Source organism: Pelophylax lessonae (assembly GCF_965119305.1).
Source record: "Pelophylax lessonae genome assembly, chromosome: 1".
NCBI classification, from domain to species: Eukaryota; Metazoa; Chordata; class Amphibia; order Anura; family Ranidae; genus Pelophylax; species Pelophylax lessonae.
The window spans coordinates 846,403,930-846,426,256 of NC_138768.1; the positions used below are offsets into that span (position 1 = coordinate 846,403,930).

At 43.0% G+C, this 22,327-nt stretch overlaps 1 protein-coding gene across 1 annotated transcript in view; it reads right to left on the reverse strand.

The window, feature by feature from the left end:
- Positions 1 to 2,370: 2,370 nt before the first annotated feature.
- The window catches only part of LOC309562515 (vomeronasal type-2 receptor 26-like), a gene marked incomplete at both ends in the record, with an annotated part of 39,841 nt that continues 19,884 nt past the window's right edge, over positions 2,371 to 22,327 (reverse strand). Inside the window, one exon of the mRNA XM_082266755.1 lies at positions 2,371 to 3,275. Within this exon, the coding sequence (XP_082122881.1) occupies positions 2,371 to 3,275 (905 nt within the window). The remainder of the gene's footprint in view (positions 3,276 to 22,327) is intronic.

The following is a 22,327-nucleotide window of genomic DNA, read 5'->3' on the forward strand; positions in this document are numbered from 1 at the left end:
AGAACACAAATGAAACAAGAGCATCAATAACACAAATGAAAGCATTTATGTTATACAATACAAGTATTAAAGGTGAACATTGACATCATGGAGACAAAAAAGCATACATTGTATTCAAAAATAGATAACAATAAAACACAACAATGAAATTCATTATATTATTATATGTTGCTTCTATATACAAGGTAATAAAGTACAATACACGTGTGGACACATTACTCTGTATTTTTCATTTTTCCATTCCTCCTGACTCAAAGCCTTCCAGGAATGGCTTGAAAGATAACATGCCATTTAACCCTGGTGGCTCAGTGGCTTTAAGGGAATAGATCCACCTCAGCTCAAGTTGGAGGAGACTTTTGTTCCAGTCTCCTCCTCTCGGGCTGGGGTGGATACGATCAAGGATTAAAAACTTTATTTTCGGGAATTTTCCCCCGTGGACTGTGCCTACATGGCGTCCAAGCGGGAGCTCTGGGTCAGACTTCCTCATGCTGAGGATGTGACGGTAAGCCCGTCGCCAGAACTCTAATTTGGTTTTGCCTACGTAAAAGCATTGGCAATCACATACCAGTAAGTAAACTACCCCCACCGTGCGACAGTTGGCGAAGTGTCTAGCTTTAAAAGCAAGACCATTGGGCAAAGTGGGATTTTATTGTGTCATCATGTAGCCGCATTAATTGCAGCTACCACATATAAAAGGTCCCTTTATATTTACAGCAGACAGTGAGGGACTCATTCATAAATTCACTCCGAACCAACCTATCTTTGAGCGCAGGGGCTCTTTTGAAGGTAAATTTGGGAGTGTCTGAAAGATATTGGCCCAGAATCGGATCGGATGACAGAAGGTGCCAATGTTTGGTCACAATCTGTCTGATTTTAGAGTGTTGGTACATAAATGGAGTTATGATTCTGGGTTCATCACTGTTGCTGTCTGTATTAGGAACCCTCTTTGGGGCTAGTAATGCTTTCCTATCACTAAGAAGAGCACGCTTATAAGCATGTTTAAGTGATTTTTTAGAATAACCTCTTCGTAATAATCTATCCCGCAGCCCATCGGCTGCAGATTGGAACGAGGATAGATCAGAGCAATTGCGCCTTAGTCGTAGGTATTGACTTACTGGGATGGAGCGAAGGAGGGGTGTGGGATGGAAACTAGAACCATGAAGGATTGTGTTCCCCGCAGTGGGCTTTCGAAAAAGTCCACTGTGTAGGGTACCTCCTTCGTCCCTGGTGATGGCTACGTCTAGAAAGGTGACACAGTTGGAGTCTGCATTCATGGTGAACACTAGATTAAAATCATTTTTGTTCATTCGTGCAAGGCAAGCTTGGAGGGATTCAATGGGGCCGTCCCAAATTAAGAACACATCATCTATATATCTGACCCACAAATGAATGTGGTCAGTATATATAGATAGTGCTTCATCCTTCAAGAAAAAAATCCTCCCACTCCCCCAGGTACAGGTTGGCGTAGGATGGCGCACAACAAGTGCCCATCGCGACTCCCTGCACCTGGAGGTAGTGGGAGCCATCGAAGGTCACAGTACTTGGTGCCTTTCTCATAACTCTAAGGAAAAACCTCCCGCACAACAATTCATGTGCACTATATTCGAGCTCCTTCTCTTTGGATCTCCTACATCATAGCTACATGTTATTTCTTTACTCATGTTTACTCATTTTGATTCCGTCCTGCATTATCATTACGGGCAGGAAATGCCTTCACTTTACTCTGTTAAAATAATATTGTTACAAATGTATACGAGCTTTGTACCACACTTTGAAACCTCCAAGAATGTTGATCGGCTTGGTTTTACTGTTGTATTTTATAATTCTTCAATACTCATTTTTCAATAAAGCTATTTTTGAAAAAAAAAGAAAAGGTGATATAAATAGTCCATGATAAACTTAAAGGTATTGTAAAGTCAATAGGTTTTATCTTAATGCATTCTGTGCATTAAAATAAAAAGCCTTCTGTGCAGAAGTGGGGGATCTGGGTTGCTATGTGCAAATCCACAGCAACAGAGCAGGTAATTATAACATTTTTGTTATTTTTATAGAAAAAAAAGAGACTTTGCAATCACTTTAAGCCCTTTCTTTTCAATTGCTTTTTATATCTTATTTGTTTGTTTATTGTAACTTTCAGTATTGCATATTTCGCTATCATCTGTGAAGCAAAGTAATGGTTTAAATAATTTTATTGCATTAAAATAATAATAATAAATCTGTCATAACTACTTTTTGTTAAACCATTTCTGCCTAATTATTCCTACTAAAACATCTGCTCACATATTTTATGCATAATGGGAATGATGAAGCTGATTTCCATTCAAATTCATTATGATTTATAAATTCAAATTCAAAAAGAAAATGTATTTGTCAGACTTTGGTTTGTTTTAATAACTTACTCTTTGAATTTAAATTTGGTCTCAGTAGGATAATATAGCATTTAGGAATAAATATGCACCCCAAAATTCCCATGCTAGAAGCTATGATGGCAAATATCTCTACTAGCACTGTGTTCGTCCCTGTAACACTCATATAGGCTGGGATAAAAGCAATCCAGACACTGCAGAACACCAGCATGCTGAAGGTGATATATTTGGCCTCATTGAAACTGTCTGGAAAGTTTTTGGTGAGGAAAGCCACTAAAAAACTCACAGCTGCTAGAAGTCCCATGTAACCCAGGAGTATGGAGAATGCCAGAGTAGATCCTTCATTACATTGAAGGATAATTCTATCAGGATATAGGTTAGTGTTACTTTCTGGAAATGGACAGGCAGTCAATAACCAAATGATGCTAATTATAACCTGGATAAATGAACAAAGAAAAACCAAACAGTTTGGGATTTTTACTCCAATATATTTTCTCCAGAAACTTCCAGGCTTGGTGGCCTTGAAGGCCATGTAGACCATAATAGTTTTGGCCAGAATGGAGGATACAGCCACTGAAAAGATGATTCCAAAAGATGTCTGCCGAAACATGCAGCTGATAGGTCCAGGCCGGCCCAAAAACAAAAACACACAGAGGAAACTCAGCATGATGGAGACCAGAAGAATGAGGCTCAAGTTTTGATTATTAGCTCTGACCACTGGAGTATCTCGATATACAATAAAGACAGAAAAAATAGCTGATGTTTTAAGAAAAAGTAAAACAGAAATAATTGAGACTGTGAGAGGAGCTGGATCATTCCCGTAAGACAGAAATTCAACAGGTTTTGGTACACACTGATTGTTATCGTTTGGCCACTTATCTTCTGAACATTTATGACAGGAACCTTTATCTAAAAGAATATGTCTACAGTGTGAAAAACGATTACAATATCTTTATTTTAAACAATATGTTTACTAACAGTTAGAAGATAAGACCATCCTCCGCGCCAAAGCTTTTGCTTCCACCATTTTCCGAGGGTTAGGTGCTATATCGAAAGGGAGTCATTCTTGCTTTTTACAGACCAAAGGAAAGATTACATAGTCTTTACTAAGGATGATCGAACTTTTGAAAAGTTCGGTTCGACCAGAACACCCTATTTTTCAAAAGTTCGGCCCGGATTTCAGAACCCCATTGAAATCAATGGGACCCGAACTTCGGTAATCAAAAAACACAATTTTGAAGCCCTAAAACCCAATAAATGCCCCTAAAAAGTGCCTAGGGTTCTGGGTCATGCCCCATTAACTATTAATCACACAAAAAAAAGTTCTTAAAAATTGTCATTTTTGATATAAAAGCCAATTATTGAAAAAAAGAAAAAAAAAAAAAAAAGAGATTTTTTTATTTTTACTTTGGATTTAGTATCTGGGTGGTCTAAAAGGTGTGCATGTGAAGTTTCAGCTCTGTAGCATGTCCAGAACCATGAAAAAAAAAAGATAATTTTTCATTAGAACAGGGATGTGGGTCGGGACCCTCCTTTAACTTTAACACCTATATGATCTTTTTTTCTGGTTCTGGACATGCTACAGAGCTGAAACTTCACAGGTACACCTTTTAGACCCCCCAGACACAAAATCACACAAAAAAAGTTCTTAAAAATTGTCATTTTTGATAAAAAAAGCCAATTATTGAAAAAATTAAAAAAAAAAAAAAAAAAAAAAAGAGATTTTTTGATTTTTACTTTGGATTTCAGATCTGGGGGGTCTAAAAGGTGTACATGTGAAGTTTCAGCTCTGTAGCATGTCCAGAACCATAAAAAAAAGATTGTTTGTATTAGAAAACTTTCTGACAGGGGGTTTGCTTTGCTCCTGTAACACCTTGCCGGTTTAATAGAAGGCATTTTTTTGGGATCTTTGCAGTCAGGAAAAACATCTGAACTTGTGTATAGTGGTACTGTGCACAAGTTCTGATGTTTTGCCTGCCTCCAAAAACCCCCACAAAATGCCAGCAAAAACACACCTGGGCACTTTTTTTTTTTGACGCTAGCGTTTTTTTGGCATTTTTTTGGGTTCTTTTGAGGCAGGCAAAACATCTGAACATATGTATAGGGGGTATATATAGACATATATGTCTGAATATATACCCCTAGACATATATAGGTGTGATAGTAGCAGAAATATATTACTGTAAATGATTTCATTAGCGCAAGCATTTATTTCTGCTACTATCACACCTATATATGTCTAGGGGTATATATTCAGACATATATGTCTATAAATACCCCCTATACACATGTTCAGATGTCATGTCTGACATCAAACATGTCCTCAAAAAAGCACTGGCAGTGGCAGCCCCTGCAGCATAAAAAATGCTTGGCTGGTGAGAAGCCATATGGGTGTGATGAAGCTATTCAGAGAAAAGATCATTTCTCTATAGCGGTCACCCTGCTATGGAAGGGTTTTGTCACCCTGCCATAGCAGTCACTGCCAGTTAACCCTACACTACACTACGGTCCCCTTACACTTAACACTTTCCCTACAGAAACTAAATTTTTAAAGCTAACTTAAGTGTAAAGGAGCACTCTAACTACACTAGATATCCCTTTCCTCACACTAATAAATGCTAAATGACACTTTTAAAGTAAAATTCACAGAACTGCTTCCACTCTCTTCCATGTCCAGTATAACAATGCTAGGAATATGGCGGGGGCGATCTTATATACTAGGGGGCGTATTCACTAATGATTGGTCTAGGGACCCCCTAGTCACTCCAATCACATTCCTAGCATTCTCCTGCCCCCTCAATTGGCTTTTGCTAATGGTTCTGGTCCAATCACGGGCTTTTAAAGCCCATTTCCTGAAGCATTGCATTTTGGGCGGTTCTGGTTGCCGAATTCCGAACTTTTTGGGCAAAAAGTTCTAAATTCGGCCAAACCTCGAACACCCAATGTTCGGGCCGAACAGATGGTGGACCCGAACTGTTCGATCATCCCTAGTCTTCACACAACATAGTTTACAACCAACAATACCTTTTTTGTATTAAAATATAAATTTTAATATATTCCATTAAAATATCACATAGGCAACAATAAAGTACAAGTACAACAACGTATTCACAATAGACCAAACCTTCTCCAACATAGAACAGCCCTGTAATCCACCCTTAAAGTCGACGCAGGCAGAAGTGACCCCCAAAATCTGTTAGAATGCCCCAACCCACAGGCGAGAAACAAACAATGGTGGTGGGAAGCCAACATCGACAAGGTGACATCAAATTTTGACAATGGATTCCACATGTTTCGCACCCTAGTGCTTCTTCAAGAACATGTCAATTGGGCCAATCAATATCTTCTATGGCGATAAACAAGACAAAACACATAAATAAATTATAGGATTACCTACCATCAAATAAAAACAAATTACGCAGAACTAGTAAAGCATAAGATCACATCAACTGAGTGGGGGTATAGCTGAGTTCGTCCTGCAATTAAGGAGGTGGGGGTACATCTAAGAACAGCAATAAAATTATGTATAATATACAGTATGCAGTGGGGAGAAATAGTAATGGTATATTTTGACTAAAGCTGTACTAATTGTATACTATTGACCCGTAGAAAGCTCCTTACCATTTATCTTGTTCCCATTTTTGACTGATAACACTTAAGGTAAAGATGGGTTACTCTGTGGCTGCAGTACTCTGAGTGATGATATAATCTAGAAGATATATTGTATTAATGCCATTAACGAATATATGGAATCTTCATTCCTCCCTTGAAGTTATCTCCAAACCATAATTCTCAAACTTTGATTTCACCTTGTCAATGTTGGCTCCCCATCACCATTGTTTGTTTCCCGCCTGGGGGTTGGGGCATTCTAACAGGTTTTGGGGGGTCACTTATGCCTGCATCGACTTTAAGGGTGAATCCCAGGGCTGTTCTACGTTGGAGAAGGTTTGGTCTATTGTAAATACGTTGTTTCACTTGTACTTTATTGTTGTCTATGTGATATTTTAATGAAATATAATAAAATGTATATGTTTATACAAAAAACTTATTGTTGGTTTAGGTAAACTATGTTGTGCCACTAAAGTCCACCCTGTTACTTTACATTATTTAAAATGAATTTCAGGACGAGGCACTGATTCTAATTGTGATGTCCATACTTGCCTCCCTATGGTGACACTTAGTCAAAATTTACATAGTCATGACATCATGAGTATTCACCGATCTTAGTCTGGGACTGTCAGTTTGATTCAGTAAAATAAAGTTGTGAATACTTCTGATGTAATCAGAATGCTATTGCATGTTTTTATCTACAGAATAGTTTTTTTTTTTTTTCACAAAGTTAATAATTCTAATAAGACCTGATGTTTATCTAGCTGAAAATAAAATTAAAAAAATTAAAGGTGCACACTATTTTTAACCTCTTGCCGACGACCCACCATAGTATTACTGTGGCAGGGCAGCTCGGCTGCGCAAAATCACGTAGTACTACGTGATTTCGTGCACAAGGTCTAGACACAGCAGTTTAGACACAGCGGGAGGAGGGCCATGGGAGGAACGGTGGCAATTGCCTCCAGCCTCCCGCAATCATCAGATAAACTGACAGAAGACCCGCCTGCTTATGTAAACAAATCATGCAAATCTTCTGTCACACAGGCAGGGAGAGATCAGGAGTTTCAGCTAAGCTACAACCCCAATCTCTCTGTGCCTGTCACAGAGCCCCCCCCCCCCACAGTCAGTAAGCACATTTAGGCACACATTAACCCCTTTGATCACCCCCAGTGTTAACCCCTTCCCTGACAGTGTAATTTTTTACAGTAACAGTGCATAATATTTAGTCACTGGTCCCCAAAAAGTGTCAAAAATGTCAGTTAGGGGCCCGATCTGTCCGCCGCGATATTGCAGTCCCGCTAAAAAAACGCTTAAGCCGCCATTACTAATAAAGACAAAAAAATAAATAAAAAATCCAAAAATCTATCCCGTAGTTTGTAAACGCTATAACTTTTGCGCAAACTAATTAAAATACGCTTTCTGGGATTTTTTTTTACCAAAACTGATAAACAAATTTGATTTTTTAATTTTTTTTTATTGGGAATGTTTTATAACAGAAAGTAAAAAATATGGCGTTTTTTTTTCAAAATTGACGCTATTTTTTTGTTTATAGCGCAAAATCGAAATACTGCAGAAGTGATCAAATACCACCAAAAGAAAACTCTATTTATAGGAAAAAAAGGACATCAATTGTATTTGGGTACAGCGTTGCACGACCGTGCAATTTTTCGTTAAAGTAACAAAGTGCCGAATCGCAAAAAATAGCCAGGTCATTAAGGGGGTAAACCCTTCCGGAGGTGAAGTGGTTAAACATGATACCTTAGCAGAAGTCTAGCAGAAGTTTATATTCTTTTTCTGGTAATCTTTTGAAATAATCTATAATGAAAGAAACAGCAATTTTATTTGATGTTACCAATTGCTATGTGTGAATTTTTTTAAATGTTTTTCCCATTTTTTTCTTCACCAGGTATAATTGACCCTGAGACAGGAAACTGAAGAAATCTCCCCAGTAAGGGCACTGCAATAAAAACTTAGTCCTACATTTTGACATCAAAAATTATTTTATCTCTTTGTTTTTCTTTGGTCTCTCCTGAATCCCTGTCCTGGGTGATATCTGCTAACAGAGCAGGAAGTAAGAGAAAATCCTTTCAACAATGACCAAAAAAGCACCCTCTCCTTCATTGGGAACCAGTGGCAGTAGAAAGCTGTCATATATAGAAATGGTTGAAATACCGCTTCCATACATGATGTTCAACTTCTGCCAAATTGAGGCCAAATGGCAAAAGTTCAGGTTTTCAGTCAAATGCCTGAACAGCCAGATCAGTCGGATTCAGATCAGATTCAGTCGGAATGTAGGTTCAGACTGAACTGTCAACTCATCCCTGACTGTAACATGAGGGAGCAAAAGCTCTGGCTCTACAAGGCTGACTACCGACACAGAAACACAAGAAAGACTTTGTGAGGTTTGATTCCAAAGACAAATATGTTTTTCACTTTGCATCTGAAGCTGCACTTGACATGGATATTTTCCCCCCAGAGCTTAGTGAATGAGGTGACATTTCCCATTGCGAGAAGAACTGAAATATGTGCAAGAAGAATTTTTTAAAAACAGCATTTTTGCATGAACATGAATGAATAACGGAAGTCAGCAGAGCTGCTCCTCATTCAGCTCTATTTACCTTTAGTAAATCATCCTCCATAAGTCAGCAATAGGTAAACATTAGTTGCAGGGAGAAAACAGGCAATACTTGTATTAGTTTTTTTTTTTATCCTCTTCCTTCTTTTTTGGGCACAGCTTCCACGCTCGGTGCTCAGTCCAACCCAGTTTTGTTCCAAGATTGGGACTGGAAGTGCCTCTTCCACTGCCAGGACACAGTGTTATATATTGTATGTAGCTGACGCTCTATACAATTTATACAGTGACCACAGCCACTGCAAATGTTAGTTAAGTAAATAGTTCATTTGGACCATCTTGGTCCATTTAAAATTAAATGAAACCTGAGGATTAGCTTTAAGTAAATGAAAAATATATTATAATAGATGTAGCACCCTCCTAGATAGGTGCTAGGTTAGGTAAATTTAGCTCTTTAGTTTTCTTTAATCAGTGGAGCTGCTTGTGTTTTAAAGGCTAAGTTCACTTTGTTCAACTTTTTTTTTCTAAATTCCAGCTTCCCTATGTACCAATATAGCATTAATGTACCTACTTTGCGAAAAAAAAAAAAAGAAATAAATAAAAAAAAAGCTTTTTATTAATTCTACACAGGTTTACCTCACTCTTTTCATAGCTGTTTAATCACACTGATTGATTACTTCTGCCTTACTTCCTGGAGAGACTTTAGGTCACAACACAGGAATCAGTTGACCAGCTGATCTCATTAGCATACACCCTGCATCATCCACCCTCAGCTGGTCAACTCCTTCCTGTGTCATGACTTCAAGTCCTAATAGAAATAGTAAAAGTTATCTGTTCCCAAAGAGGGATATATTCCTAAGGACGATGACTGGCCAGTGAACCTTCAACCTCCAATCATGTATCTCTTTAGCTGTGTCTCCAGTATAAGACAGAAAATGGGACAGATCTAGTGCTCTCTGTATAACAACATTTATTGGAAAACAAATTACAAAGTAACAGACTCCCATTAAAAAGCACATCAAGGCTGTGTGAGCCAGACAAGCTCAACTGGAATACTCCAATCTCTCATCAGTATAATCAGCGGGGAGACATCCCACAGCCACCCCTACTGATGAAGTCAAGTTAATGACGATACACGTATAGGGGAAGGAGCCTACTGTCGGATGTCTCCCCGCTGACAATACTGATGAGAGATTGGAGTATTTCACTTGAGCTTGTCTGGCTCGTACAGCCTTGATGTGCCTTTTAATGTGAGTCTGTTACTTTGTAATTTGTTTTCCAATAAATGTTGTTATACGGAGAGCACTAGATCTGTCACATTTTTTTTCTTATACTGGAGACACAGCTAAGGAGATAGAAGATTGGAGATTGAAGGATCATCGGCCAGTCATCATCCTTAGGAATATATCCCTCTTTGGGAACAGCTATTTCTAACCCACTGGTAAAACAGGGGTCAGAACGGGAGGTGAGCAGCCACTTTTTATTGGTGAAGGATTGCACCTCAGAAGATTTACTTTCAAGCACTGGCACTTTTCTATTTTGTGATATTTGTGGTCATTTTGCACCACTTTTGTAAACTCTTATAGCACAGGGCTTTTATATTTATATATTTGTTCTTTTTGAAAGACTTTTTCAATATTTATTCACTTTAAAATACTTTTTTCACTAATTGTATTTAGTCAATATGAATGAAATATTATTTATTTATTTCACTTGGATTTACTTATATTTATGACCTAAAGTCTGTCCAGGAAATAAAGCAGAAGTAATCGCACAGTGTGTTTAAACAGCTATGAATAGAGTGAAGTAAGCAGTGTAGAATTAATGCAAAGCTGATTTATTTATTTATTTATAAAATAAGTACATTAATGATATATTGGTACATAGGGGAGCTGGAATTTAGAAAAAAAAAAAAAAAGATGGACAAAGTTGAACTTTGCCTTTAAGTTTCGCTGACTGTGGGTTATTACTTGTTATTCCTGCCTTCTGGGTGGCTCTGGAAAGTAGTGGGCTGAGAGAGTCAAATCTACAGTCTGAATATTTATGCAGTCCCTGCTAATCCCTGCAGTGATGTGTCCAGTAGGTGGCTGGAAGGGAGCATAAATAACTTGAGTCCTGGTGCAGGGAGGATATCATCCAGAAGGAGAAAATTGCAACCTGAAGGGCTACTGCCCTTCTGGGCAATAAAACTGCTTTTTTTTCATTTGCTTATCGAAGACCCAGCTGTGCTAGCAGGGGGAAATATTCTACTTAACTTTACTGGAGCTGAATGAAAAATTTCCTTTTGGGATCTGGTCTCCGGAGTTCACGGGAGAAATGGGTGACTGATATTGGAAGGAGGGCTCCAACTATTCAGGGACATTAGTGAGTAAGACCGGTTTGTGAGATCCCAGTGACCGTGTACTTCTGCTATTACTCTTGCATCAGAGTCAACCTGTTTTTAAAAGTGGATATTGCTTATGATGTCCCTATGTAGCTCAGCCCAATAATTGCTGGATCAAGGGACTGTGCTTGGAATCTTAGAGAGTAAGACAGGTGTCCTCAAGTTACTAATTTACTAACTTCAGTACTAACATTACTGGAGTATTCTATGGTTACCCTGCACCCATCCAAATTCAAGTTTTCAGTAAAGCATCAACAAGGATAAATTGTGACTAATCATTGAGTCAGAAGAGTGACTGAATCTGCGTGTCTGGCTGCTGGTGCACTTATTAAAGAAAGATCCTTGGAAGCAATTTAGCAGGCCCATTAGGGGGTGAGCGCTTCATAACTATGAAAAAATTATTTTCTCTCACCTGTCATATTGGATATTTCCCCCTCTGGACACTGAACACACTCAAAGCAACAGCGATGAATCCCACTTTTCATCACTCTTATGAAACCCAGAGGACAGTCTTCAGAGCACCTAGACACTGGAATCTAGAAGACAATTATATTAACAAAAAAAAACCTTATAACAATCCCTCTGTGAGGGGCAGCACTGGCTGAATAAGCTCAAATACCATAGAAGATCAGCACCACTCCAAACCTGAAGAATCAGTCTCCCAGGCTTATGCTCTGTATTCAGGTGCTGGCAAAGTCACAGCATCTCACTCCAAGATACAATATAGCATACAAGTACCACCGCACACTGTATTCAACTCCAGTGTCAAGTAAATGAAAGACATGTTTCAGTTTAAATCCCCTCCCAGCTTTCCTATATATTTAAACCCAATGTGGGTGAAAAATGTCAGAGGGGCATAATTGATGGCAGGGATTTGAGCTGAAGCTTGTCTGCCATTTACTTTACACAGGAGTTGAATACAATATGAGGCAAAACTTGTATGCTATACTGGCTGAATAAGGCTATATAGGCTCATTTGTGGAACTCAAGGGGGGGGTATTTTAAAGACAGTGAAAAGAAACATAGAAACAGAGCATTAATGGCAGAAAAAAAGACCAAGTGGTCCATCAAGTCTGTCCCCCCCCCCCCCATCTTAGCATTCGACAGCAGAGAGGACGGAAATACTACTCCTGCAGAGCCTGCATCTCTCTGTGCAGCTGCAGCACTTGCTCCATCTTTGCCTCCACTGGTCCCAGCAATCAGAACACTCCAGCAGCTGAATCTAGCCTTCCTCTGCTCCTCCTCCTGACCCTGCACTTTCTGCCTCCCAGGTCTGCCCCAAGCTTCTTCCTAGCAGCAGCACTAGGTATGTGGGATGCTCTGGGAAGTAAAAGATGTTGAGGCACTTTTGACTTCTGATGGTGGGAGGGCTCTTGAAATCTGATGCAAGTTGGGGTGGGGGTGTTCTGGACACCTAGTTTTAAAGATACAACCAGCCCCTTGAAAGCAATCATAATGCTGATGAAGTCCGTGATGAAAGTGAGTTTGACACCCCTGGTATAGATGTATGTTTGTACCAAGAATTTCTGAATCCACTTACTGTTGACTGAATTACTATGTCTATTCTAAGTCCATTCCAAGCATCAACTACTCTTTCACTAAAATAATACTATCTAAGATTAGTTCTGAACTTTTCTCTGCTAGTTTGAGTTCATGACCCCATGCTCTTGATCCCAACTACATAATAAAAAATCTTTCCTCCTGAACCTTATTCACCCTCCTTCATGTATTTATAGGTTTCAAAAATGTTTCCCCTTCCCCTTCTGTCTTCCATATTGTACATATTAAGTAAATATAACATTCACCATATAATCAAGTTTAATAAATGTTTGGCGGACATCACATTCAGTACTAAGTATGCTCCTCAAATATTGCTCAGTTGTTAACAATTGACTAGTTTATGAAATGCTTCACAGTTTATTCTATACAATGTTTTCACATCGTCTTAATTTTAGAGGTGAAAATATTTTTTAATGTCATTATGTCAATTATTAAAAATAATAAGAAGAAATCAGGACACAACAAGGGAAAAGAGAATAGTGAGTAGTGATGAGCCGAACACCCCCCGGTTCAGTTCGCACCAGAACACCCTGCAAACAGGGGAAAAGTTTGTTAGAATATGCAAACTCTATTAAAGTCTATGGGACTCGAACATGAAAAATCAACATTCCTCATTTTAAAGGCTTAAATGCAAGTTATTACCCAAAACAGTGTACGGGGTCTGGGTACTGCCCTGGGGGACGTACCCCCCCATTCTGAACCATACCAGGCCACTTGCCCTCAACATGGGGAGGGTGCTTTGGGGTGCCCCAAAGCACCTTGTCCCTCTGTTGATGGGGACAAGGGTCTTTTCCCACAACCCTAGGCTGTGGTTGTGAGGGTCTGCAGGTGGAGGGCTTATCAGAATCTGGAAGCCCCCTTTAACAAGGGGGATACCAAATCCCGCCCCCCCCCATGTGAATGGATATCGGGTACATCGTACCCCTACCTATTCACCAAAAAAGTGCACAAAAAAAAATAAAGACAAAAGCCAGTTTTTGACAAGTCCTTCATTAAAAAAAATGAAAAAATAGTGTCCCCTGATGTAAATCCATCGTCAATCACATCGCCCGCTGCCATCTTTCAAAATAGAAAGAAAAAAAATAAAAGAATCTCTTGCCTCTTCAGATGCCTCCCACACAATGAGCTATTTGAGTTTGACAGCATTTTTTATAGGAATCTGACGTCACGAGCACCCCCATAATGCACTGCTTAGGTGCAGTGAATAAATTACTGATGTCACTTCAGAAGGGGGGATCCACTGGGTGGTGTCCCCGCCCCTTTCCTATAAAAGAGCTGTCACAGCGCCAGAGGCGCCTGAAGAGGCGGGAGCATTTTTTTTTCAATTTTTCTGGTGCAGCGGGCGACGTGATTGACGATGGATTTACATCGAGGGACACTATTTGTTTATATTTTTTAACCACTTGCCTACTGGGCACTTATACCCCCTTCCTGCCCAGGCCAATTTTCACCCTTCAGCGCCCTCACACTTTGAATGACAATTGCGCGGTCATGTCACACTGTACCAATATGAAATGTTTATCATTTTTTTCACACAAATATAGCTTTCTTTTGGTGGTATTTAATAACCTCTGGGTTTTTTATTTCTTACAAAAAAAAAATGAAAAAAAAAAAACAGAAAATTATGAAAAAAAAGTTTTTCTTATTTTCTGTGAGTAAATTTTGAAAATAAATACATTTTTCTCCTTCACTGATGTGCGCTGATGAGGCGGCACTGATGGGCACTGATAGGCTGCACTGATGGGCACTGATGAGGTGGCACTTATGGACCCTGATGAGGTGGCACTTATGGGCACTGATGAGGTGGCACTGATGAGGAGGTACTAATATGCCGCACTGATGAGCACTGATAGGTGGCACTGATGAGCACTGATAGGCGGCACTGATGAGCACTGAGGGGTGGCACTGCTGGGCACTGAGGGGTGGCACTGCTGGGCACTGAGAGGTGGCACTGCTGGGCACTGAGAGGCGGCACTGATGGGCATTGAGAGGCGGCACTGATGGGCACTGAGAGGTGGCACTGATGGACACTGATGGGTGGCACTGATGGACACTGATGGTTGGCACTGATGGACACTGACGGGTGGCACTGATGGGCGGCACTGATGAACACTGATGGGCAGCACCATCAGTGCCCACACTCAGTGCCCATAGTGCTGCTAGTCAGTGCCCATCAGTGCCTAGTGGGCACTGACTGGCAGCACTATGGGCACTGATTGTGGGCACTGATGGGGGGCACTTATGGCAGGCACTGTGGGCAGTTATGGCATTTTTTTCCCCTCTTGTGTAATCAGGGCACTGGTGATCAGTGCCCTGATTACATTCCTCTGTGTCCCCTTATCGCTGATCAGCTCTCCTCTTCCTCACACTGCAGTCTCTGTGTGAGGAAGAGAGCTGGCGATGAGAGATGATCTCATATGTTTACATTTGAGATCATCTCGCATTGCACGGTCCGATCACGTGGTAAATGGCGGCTGTGATTGGCCATTCACCACGATCTGTGATTGGCTGTGTCCAAGGGACACGGCCGACACAGATTTTCCCCATTGCGCCTGTTACTGGGAGGCCGTTTAAAGACGGCCTCCTGGAAATTAGAGCCCGCGCTGTAGCCGTCTTTCGGCTATAGCACGGGCGGAAGTTGGTTAATAAATGACTTGTCAAAAAGTGGCTTTTGTCTTCATTTTTTCTGTACACTCTTTTGGTGAATGGGTACCCGATATCCATTCACATGGGGGGAGCAGGATCTGGGGTCCCCCTTGTTAAACATTCCGATAAGCCCCCCACCCACAGCCCCCCACAACCACAGCCCAGGGTTGTTGGGAAGATACCCTTGTCCCCATCAACATAGGGACAAGGTGCTTCGGGGGGCACAAGCGCCCCATAATGCACTGCTCAGGTGCAGTGAATAAATTACTGATGTCATGTCAGAAGGAGCGGTGTCACCTGGTGGTGTCCCTGCCCCTTTCCTATAAAAAAGATGACACAGCTTCAACAGCTCATTACGCCAGAGGCATCTGAAGTGGCGGGGGCGTTTTGTTTTGTTTTCTGTTTTTCGGGTGCGGCGAAATTCCCATGAACTGCTCCATTTGTTTGTGTGTTCATGAACTGCCCCATTTGTTTGTGTGTTACGTTTGACTTGAACTTGAAGCTCATCCCTAATAGGGATGATCAAACTTTTGAAAAGTTTGGTTCGACCAGAACACCCAAATTTCCCAAAAGTTCAGTTGAAATCAAAGGGACCCAAACTTCTGGAATCAAAAAACACCATTTTGAAGCCCTAAAACTCAATAAATGCCCCCAAAAATGCCTACGGTTCTGGTTCTTAAAAATTGTCATTTTTGATATATATATATATATATATATACCCCTAACCCAGAATCTGCATAGTGGGGTCACCCTGACATGGCGGAGTCAGTTCACCCTAAACTACACTACGGTCACCCTGACATGGAAGAGTCAGGTCACCCTAAACTACACTACGGTCACCCTGACACCTAAGGCTATCCCTACAAAAACTAGATTTTTTAATCTAACTACAGTGGTATATAGTACCCTAACTACACTGCATATCCCTTTCCTCACACTAATAATTGCAAAATGACACTGGAGCTTTACAAGCAGCAGTAGAAACAAAAATGCTTCCACTCTCTTCCACAGCCTCTGTATTACAGTGCTAGAGTTTTGGCGTGGCTATGTTATATACTGGGGGGCATATGGGGGGCGTATTCACTCCTGATTGGGCTCTGGACCCCGTAGTCACTCCAATCACATTTTACTGATGTTCTGGGCCAATCATGGGCTTTTAAAGCCCAGTTCCTGTCCCATTGCATTTTGGGCGGTTCTGGTGGCCGAATTCCGAACTTTGATGGCAAAAAGTTCGGTATTCGGCCGAATTTCGAACACCCAATGTTCGGGTTGAACCGATGATCGACCCGAACCATTCGATCATCCCTAATTAGAGTTGAGCGGACACCTGGATGTCCGTGTTCGGCTGGTTCGGCCGAACTTGAAAAAAAAGTCCGGGTCCGTTTCCCGGACTTTTTCCGAACTTTACCCGGACACCGAACCCCATTGAAGTCAATGGGGACCCGAACTTTCAGGCACTAAAATGGCTCTAAAACACCAATGGAAAGGGCTAGAGTGCTGCAAATGGCAGCAAAACGTAGTTAAGAGCATGGTGAGTGCTCTGCAAACAAATGTGGTTAGGGAAATAACTTAAAACAACAAAAAAAAAACAGAAAAATAAAACCTTGTTCTTTATCTGTGAAGGACGAGGCCCATATGGAGTAGGAGGGAGGTTGAGGTGGTGGTGGATGTGGCGGTGTCATAGGCGTGCGCACAGGGTGTGCCGGGTGTGCCTGGACACACCCTAATCACCTAGGGCACATTAGCTCTGTTTGCCAGTGAGGAGATGGGAAAGATCTCCCTCGGATCTGCTCTGCCATAAGAGAAGTGCCACACACTTCTATTTCACTTTGCCAGCAGGGAGAGTAATGTACCGGGGCCATATACATGTAGGCAAACACATGCATGTGTATTTAAACTTTGGGGTGCACACCCTAATGCAATAGGCTGCGCATACCTATGGGCGGTGTAGGTGGATGCGGCGGTGGAGGAGGACGAGGTAGCCAACACTGCTTTTTTTCAGTCATTTTAAATGAGGGTACACCCCAAAAGAGTGAGAAAGATCAAAAATAGAACAATGGCTGGGTAAGATCGGTATCCATCTCTATTCTGCACAAGGTACGGAAAAGTCCTGTGGGATCCATGCCTGGTTCATTTTAATGAACGTGAGCTTGTCCACATTGTCTCTGGACAGGTGGCTGCGCTTGTCTGTGATAACGCCCCCAGCCGTGCTAAATACCCGTTCAGATAATACACTGGCTGCAGGGCACGCCAGCACCTCCAAGGCGTAAAGGGCAAGCTCAGGCCATGTGCCCAATTTGGAGACCCAGAAGTTGAAGGGGGCAGACCCCTAATTCAGTACGTCTAGGCGTGTGCACACATACTGCTCCACCATGTTGGTGAAATGCTGCCTCCTGCTAAGAAGTTCCATATGAGCTGCTGGTGCTGCTGTTTGTTGAGGCGTGCTGACAAAGCATTTCCACATTTTGGCCATGCTAACCCTGCCTTCTGTGGTGCTGGCGGTGCCCTGGTTGCGTTGGCGACCTCTTCCTCCTCCTCCTCCTCCTCCTCCTCTGCCTTGGCCTTGTGCTTCCACTGTGGCCCCGCTGTCAGGTGGGAATGCCAGCAGCATCGCGTCTACCAGCGTGCGCTTGTACTCGCGTATCTTGCGATCGCGCTCCAGTGAGTGAATTAAGGACGGTACATTGTCCTTGTAACGGGGATCCAGCAGCCTGGCCACCCAGTAATCAGCACAAGTTAGAATGTGGGCAACTCGGCGGTCGTTGTGGAGACACTGCAGCATGTAATCGCTCATGTGTGCCAGGCTGCCCAGAGGCAACGAAAGGCTGTCCTCTGTGGGAGGTGTATCGTCTGTGTCCTCTGTATCCCCCCAGCCACGCACCAGTGATGGCCATGAGCTGGCCTGGGTGCCACCCTGCTGAGAACATGGTTCCATCTCCTCCTCCATCTCCTCCTCCTCATCCTCCTCATCCTCCAGAACTGTGCCCCTGCTGAATAATTGTGTCCCAGGCGTTTGTGTGTGCAGGAACCCACCCTCGGAGCCCCTTGCGAATGACTGCCCTGAAAGCCTTGAAAATGTTACCTCTTCATCCTCCTCCTCCTCCTCCTCATCCTGTGCCACATCCTCTTTTATCATCGCCCGAATCGTTTTTTGAAGGAGGCATAGAAGTAGGATAGTTAAGCTGACAATGGCGTCATCGGCACTGGCCATGTTGGTGGAGTACTCAAAACAGCGCAACAAGGCACACAGGTCTCGCATGGAGGCCCAGTTATTGGTGGTGAAGTGGTGCTGTTCCGCAGAGCGACTCACACGTGTGTGCTGCAGCTGAAACTCCACTATGGCCTGCTGCTGCTCGCACAGTCTTTCCAGCATGTGCAAGGTGGAGTTCCACCTTGTGGGCACGTCACATATGAGGCGGTGAGCGGGAAGGCCGGAGTTACGCTGCAGCACTGACAGGCGAGCAGCAGCAGGGTGAGAACGCCGAAAGTGCGCACAGACGGCCCGCACTTTCTGCAGCAGCTCTGACATATCGGGGTAATTTTTAAGGAACCTCTGCACCACCAAATTCAGCACATGCGCCAGGCAAGGGATGTGCGTCAAACCGGCTAGGCCCAGAACTGCTATGAGATTTCGTCCGTTATCGCACACCACCAGGCCGGGCTTGAGGCTCGCTGGCAGCAACCACTCATTTGTCTGCTGTTCCATGCTCCTCCACAACTCCTGCGCGGTGTGTGGTTTTCCCCCCAAACAGGCAAGTTTTAAAACTGCCTTCTGTCGTTTACCCCTAGCCGTGCTGAAGTTGGTGGTGAAGGTGTTACGCTGACCGGATGAGGAGGCGGTAGAGGATGAGGAAGCGGAGTAGGAGGAGTTAGGAACAGGAGGCAAACTGAAGCGCCCTGCAATCCTCGGTGGTGGAAGGACATGCGCCAAATTGCTATCCGCCTCAGGCCCATCCGCCACTGCATTTACCCAGTGTGCCGTTAGGGAGATATAACGCCCCTGACCGTGCTTACTGGTCCACGTATCGGTAGTTAGGTGGACCTTGGCACAGATGGCGTTGCGCAGTGCACACCTGATTTTTTCCCCCACTTGGTTGTGCAGGGAAGGGATGGCTTGCTGGAAAAGTAGTGGCGGCTGGGCACGACGTACTGTGGGACAGCCACCGACATAAGGCTTTTAAAACTGTGCATCTCCACCAGACAGAATGACAGAATTTCAAAGGCCAAGAATTTTGAAATGCTGGCATTCAGGGCCAGGGATCGCGGGTGGGTAGGGGGGTACTTCCTCTTCCTCTGAAGTGTTTGGGAGATGGAAAGCTGAACGCTTCCACGGGACATTGTGGAGATGGTTGTTGATGACCCAGGTGGTGGTGTTGCTGACAGATCATCTGTTTGCCGGGTGACAGGTGCCGGTATCACTACAGATGTGGATGGAGAGGCTGAGACTGCAGCAGAAGAGGAAGCAGGAGGAGCCAGAGACCTTTCTTGGTTTTGAAGGTGTCTACTCCACTGCAGCTCGTGCTTTGCATTTAGATGCCTGATCATGCAGGTTGTGCTCAGGTTGAGAAGGTTTATGCCTTGCTTCAGGCTCTGATTGCACAGGGTGCAAACCACTCGTGTCCTGTCATCAGCACATTTTCTTAAGAACTTCCACGCTAGAGAACTCCTTTGAGCTCGCTTTGGTGCGCTAGTTCCCTTGCTGCATTGGGCAGTAGCAGGCGTAGTGTCTAGGGCACGGCCGCTCCGCTTCTGCACCCTGCTCCCTCTTCTGCTGTGCTGGTGGCTCTGTGCGACCACCGCCTCTTCCTCCAAACTACTCAGGTCACCTGCATGACCTTCATTCCATGTGGGGTCGAGGACCTCATCGTCCTCCACATCATCTTCCACCCAGTCTTCACCCCTGCCCTCCTTGTCGGTCTCCACAATTCTGAATGCCGCAGCAGTTGGCACCTGCGTTTCGTCATCATCGGAGACGTGCTGCGATGGTCCTTCCATGTACTCATCTTGAGAAATAAGTGGTTGGGCATCGCTGCACTCAATCTCTTCCACTTCTGGGGCAGGGCTAGGTGGATGGCCCTGGGAAACCCTGCTGACAGAGTCTTCAAAAAGAAGAAGAGACTGCTGCATGACTTGGGGCTTAGACTGCTTGCCTGATTTGCAAGGGGGTGAGGTGAAAGACGGTTGGACATCGGCTGCAGGTGCCAACTCTGACCTTTCTGCAGTAGACTGGGTGGGAGACAATGTGAAGGAACTGGAGGCACTGTCAGCAGCAAACCAATATACTATCGCCTCTACTTGTTCTTGCCTCAACACTTGTAGAGGCAAATACTGCTGCAGGTTCTGTCGCCTACTCACACTTGAGGAAGGTGTTTCACTTGTGCGTGTAGCTGGCACAGATCGACCACGTCCTCTCCTTGCAACAGGAGCTCTACCAGCAGCACCACGACCCAGGCCATGGCCCCTATTTGACGGTCTCCTCATATTTCTGTAATTTATGATCTTGCCCTAGAAAGGTGTTTATTGAATAGCGGAACAAAACAGCAACAGTATCGCACGGGTGTATCTCAAAGTCAAATATGCAAACTATGCCGCAATTTAATTTTTTTTACCCCAAAAGGGTGTTTATTAAATAGCGGAATAGAAAAACAGTATACAAATACAACGGGTGTATCTCACAGTCAAATATGCAAAGTATGCCGCAAATTTAATTTTTTTCACCCCAAAAGGGTGTATATTGAATAGCGGAAAAAATTATATAAAAAATTAAAAAATTATATAAAACGGTGTATCTCACACGTACAAACACAGACTAGGCCCCGATTACAATTTTTTCTACCCTAAAGGCAGGATGAGGATGAGGAGTAGGAGGAGTTCGGAACAGGAGGCAAACTGAAGCACCCTGCAATCCTCGGCGGTGGAAGGAAATGCGCCAAACAAATTTAAAAAGGTGTATCTCACATGTACCGATACAGACTATGCCGTAATTTAATTTTTTACACTCAAAAAGGGTGTATATTGAATAGCGAAATAGAAAAAATTTTATAAAATGGTGTATCTCACACGTACAAACACAGACTAGGCCCCGATGACAATTTTTTGTACCCTAAAGGCAGGATGAGGATGAGGAGTAGGAGGAGTTCGGAACAGGAGGCAAACTGAAGCACCCTGCAATCCTCGGAAGATGCGCCCCAAAAATTTGGAAGGTGTATCTCACACGTACCGATACAGACTATGCCGCAATTTAATTATTTTTACCCCAAAGGGTGTCGATTGAATAGCGGAATAGAAAATATGATATCAAAAGGTGTATCTATCTCACACGTACAGACCCAGACTAGGCCCCGAATACAATTTTTGTACCCTAAAGGCAGGATGAGGAGTAGGAGGAGTTCGGAACAGGAAGCAAACTGAAGCACCCTGCAATCCTCGGCGGTGGAAGATGCGCCCCAAAAATTTGGAAGGTGTATCTCACACGTACCGATACAGACTATGCCGCAATTTAATTCTTTTTACACCAAGGGTGTAGATTGAATAGCGGAATAGAAAATATGATATCAAAAGGTGTATCTATCTCACACGTACAAACACAGACTAGGCCCCGATTACAATTTTTTGTACCCTAAAGGCAGGATGAGGATGAGGAGTAGGAGGAGTTCGGAACAGTAGGCAAACTGAAGCACCCTGCAATCCTCGGCGGTGGAAGATGCGCCCCAAAAGATTGGAAGGTGTATCTCACACGTACCGATACAGACTATGCCGCAATTTAATTCTTTTTACCCCAAAGGGTGTAGATTGAATAGCGGAATAGAAAATATGATATCAAAAGGTGTATCTATCTCACACGTGCAGACCCAGACTAGGCCCCGATTACAATTTTTTGTACCCTAAAGGCAGGATGAGGAGTTGGAGGAGTTCGGAACAGGAAGCAAACTGAAGCACCCTGCAATCCTCGGTGGTGGAAGATGCGCCCCAAAAATTTGGAAGGTGTTTTTCACACGTACCGATACAGACTATCCCGCAATTTAATTCTTTTTACCCCAAAGGGTGTAGATTGGATAGCGGAATAGAAAATATGATATAAAATTGGTGATTTTTCAATAGCACATGTGAACACAGCAGTGACTTATGTCAGTCAGCTCTGCTGCAGGCTATGAAGGGGAAAAAAAAGAAAATTCCCCTTTAAGTTTGTAA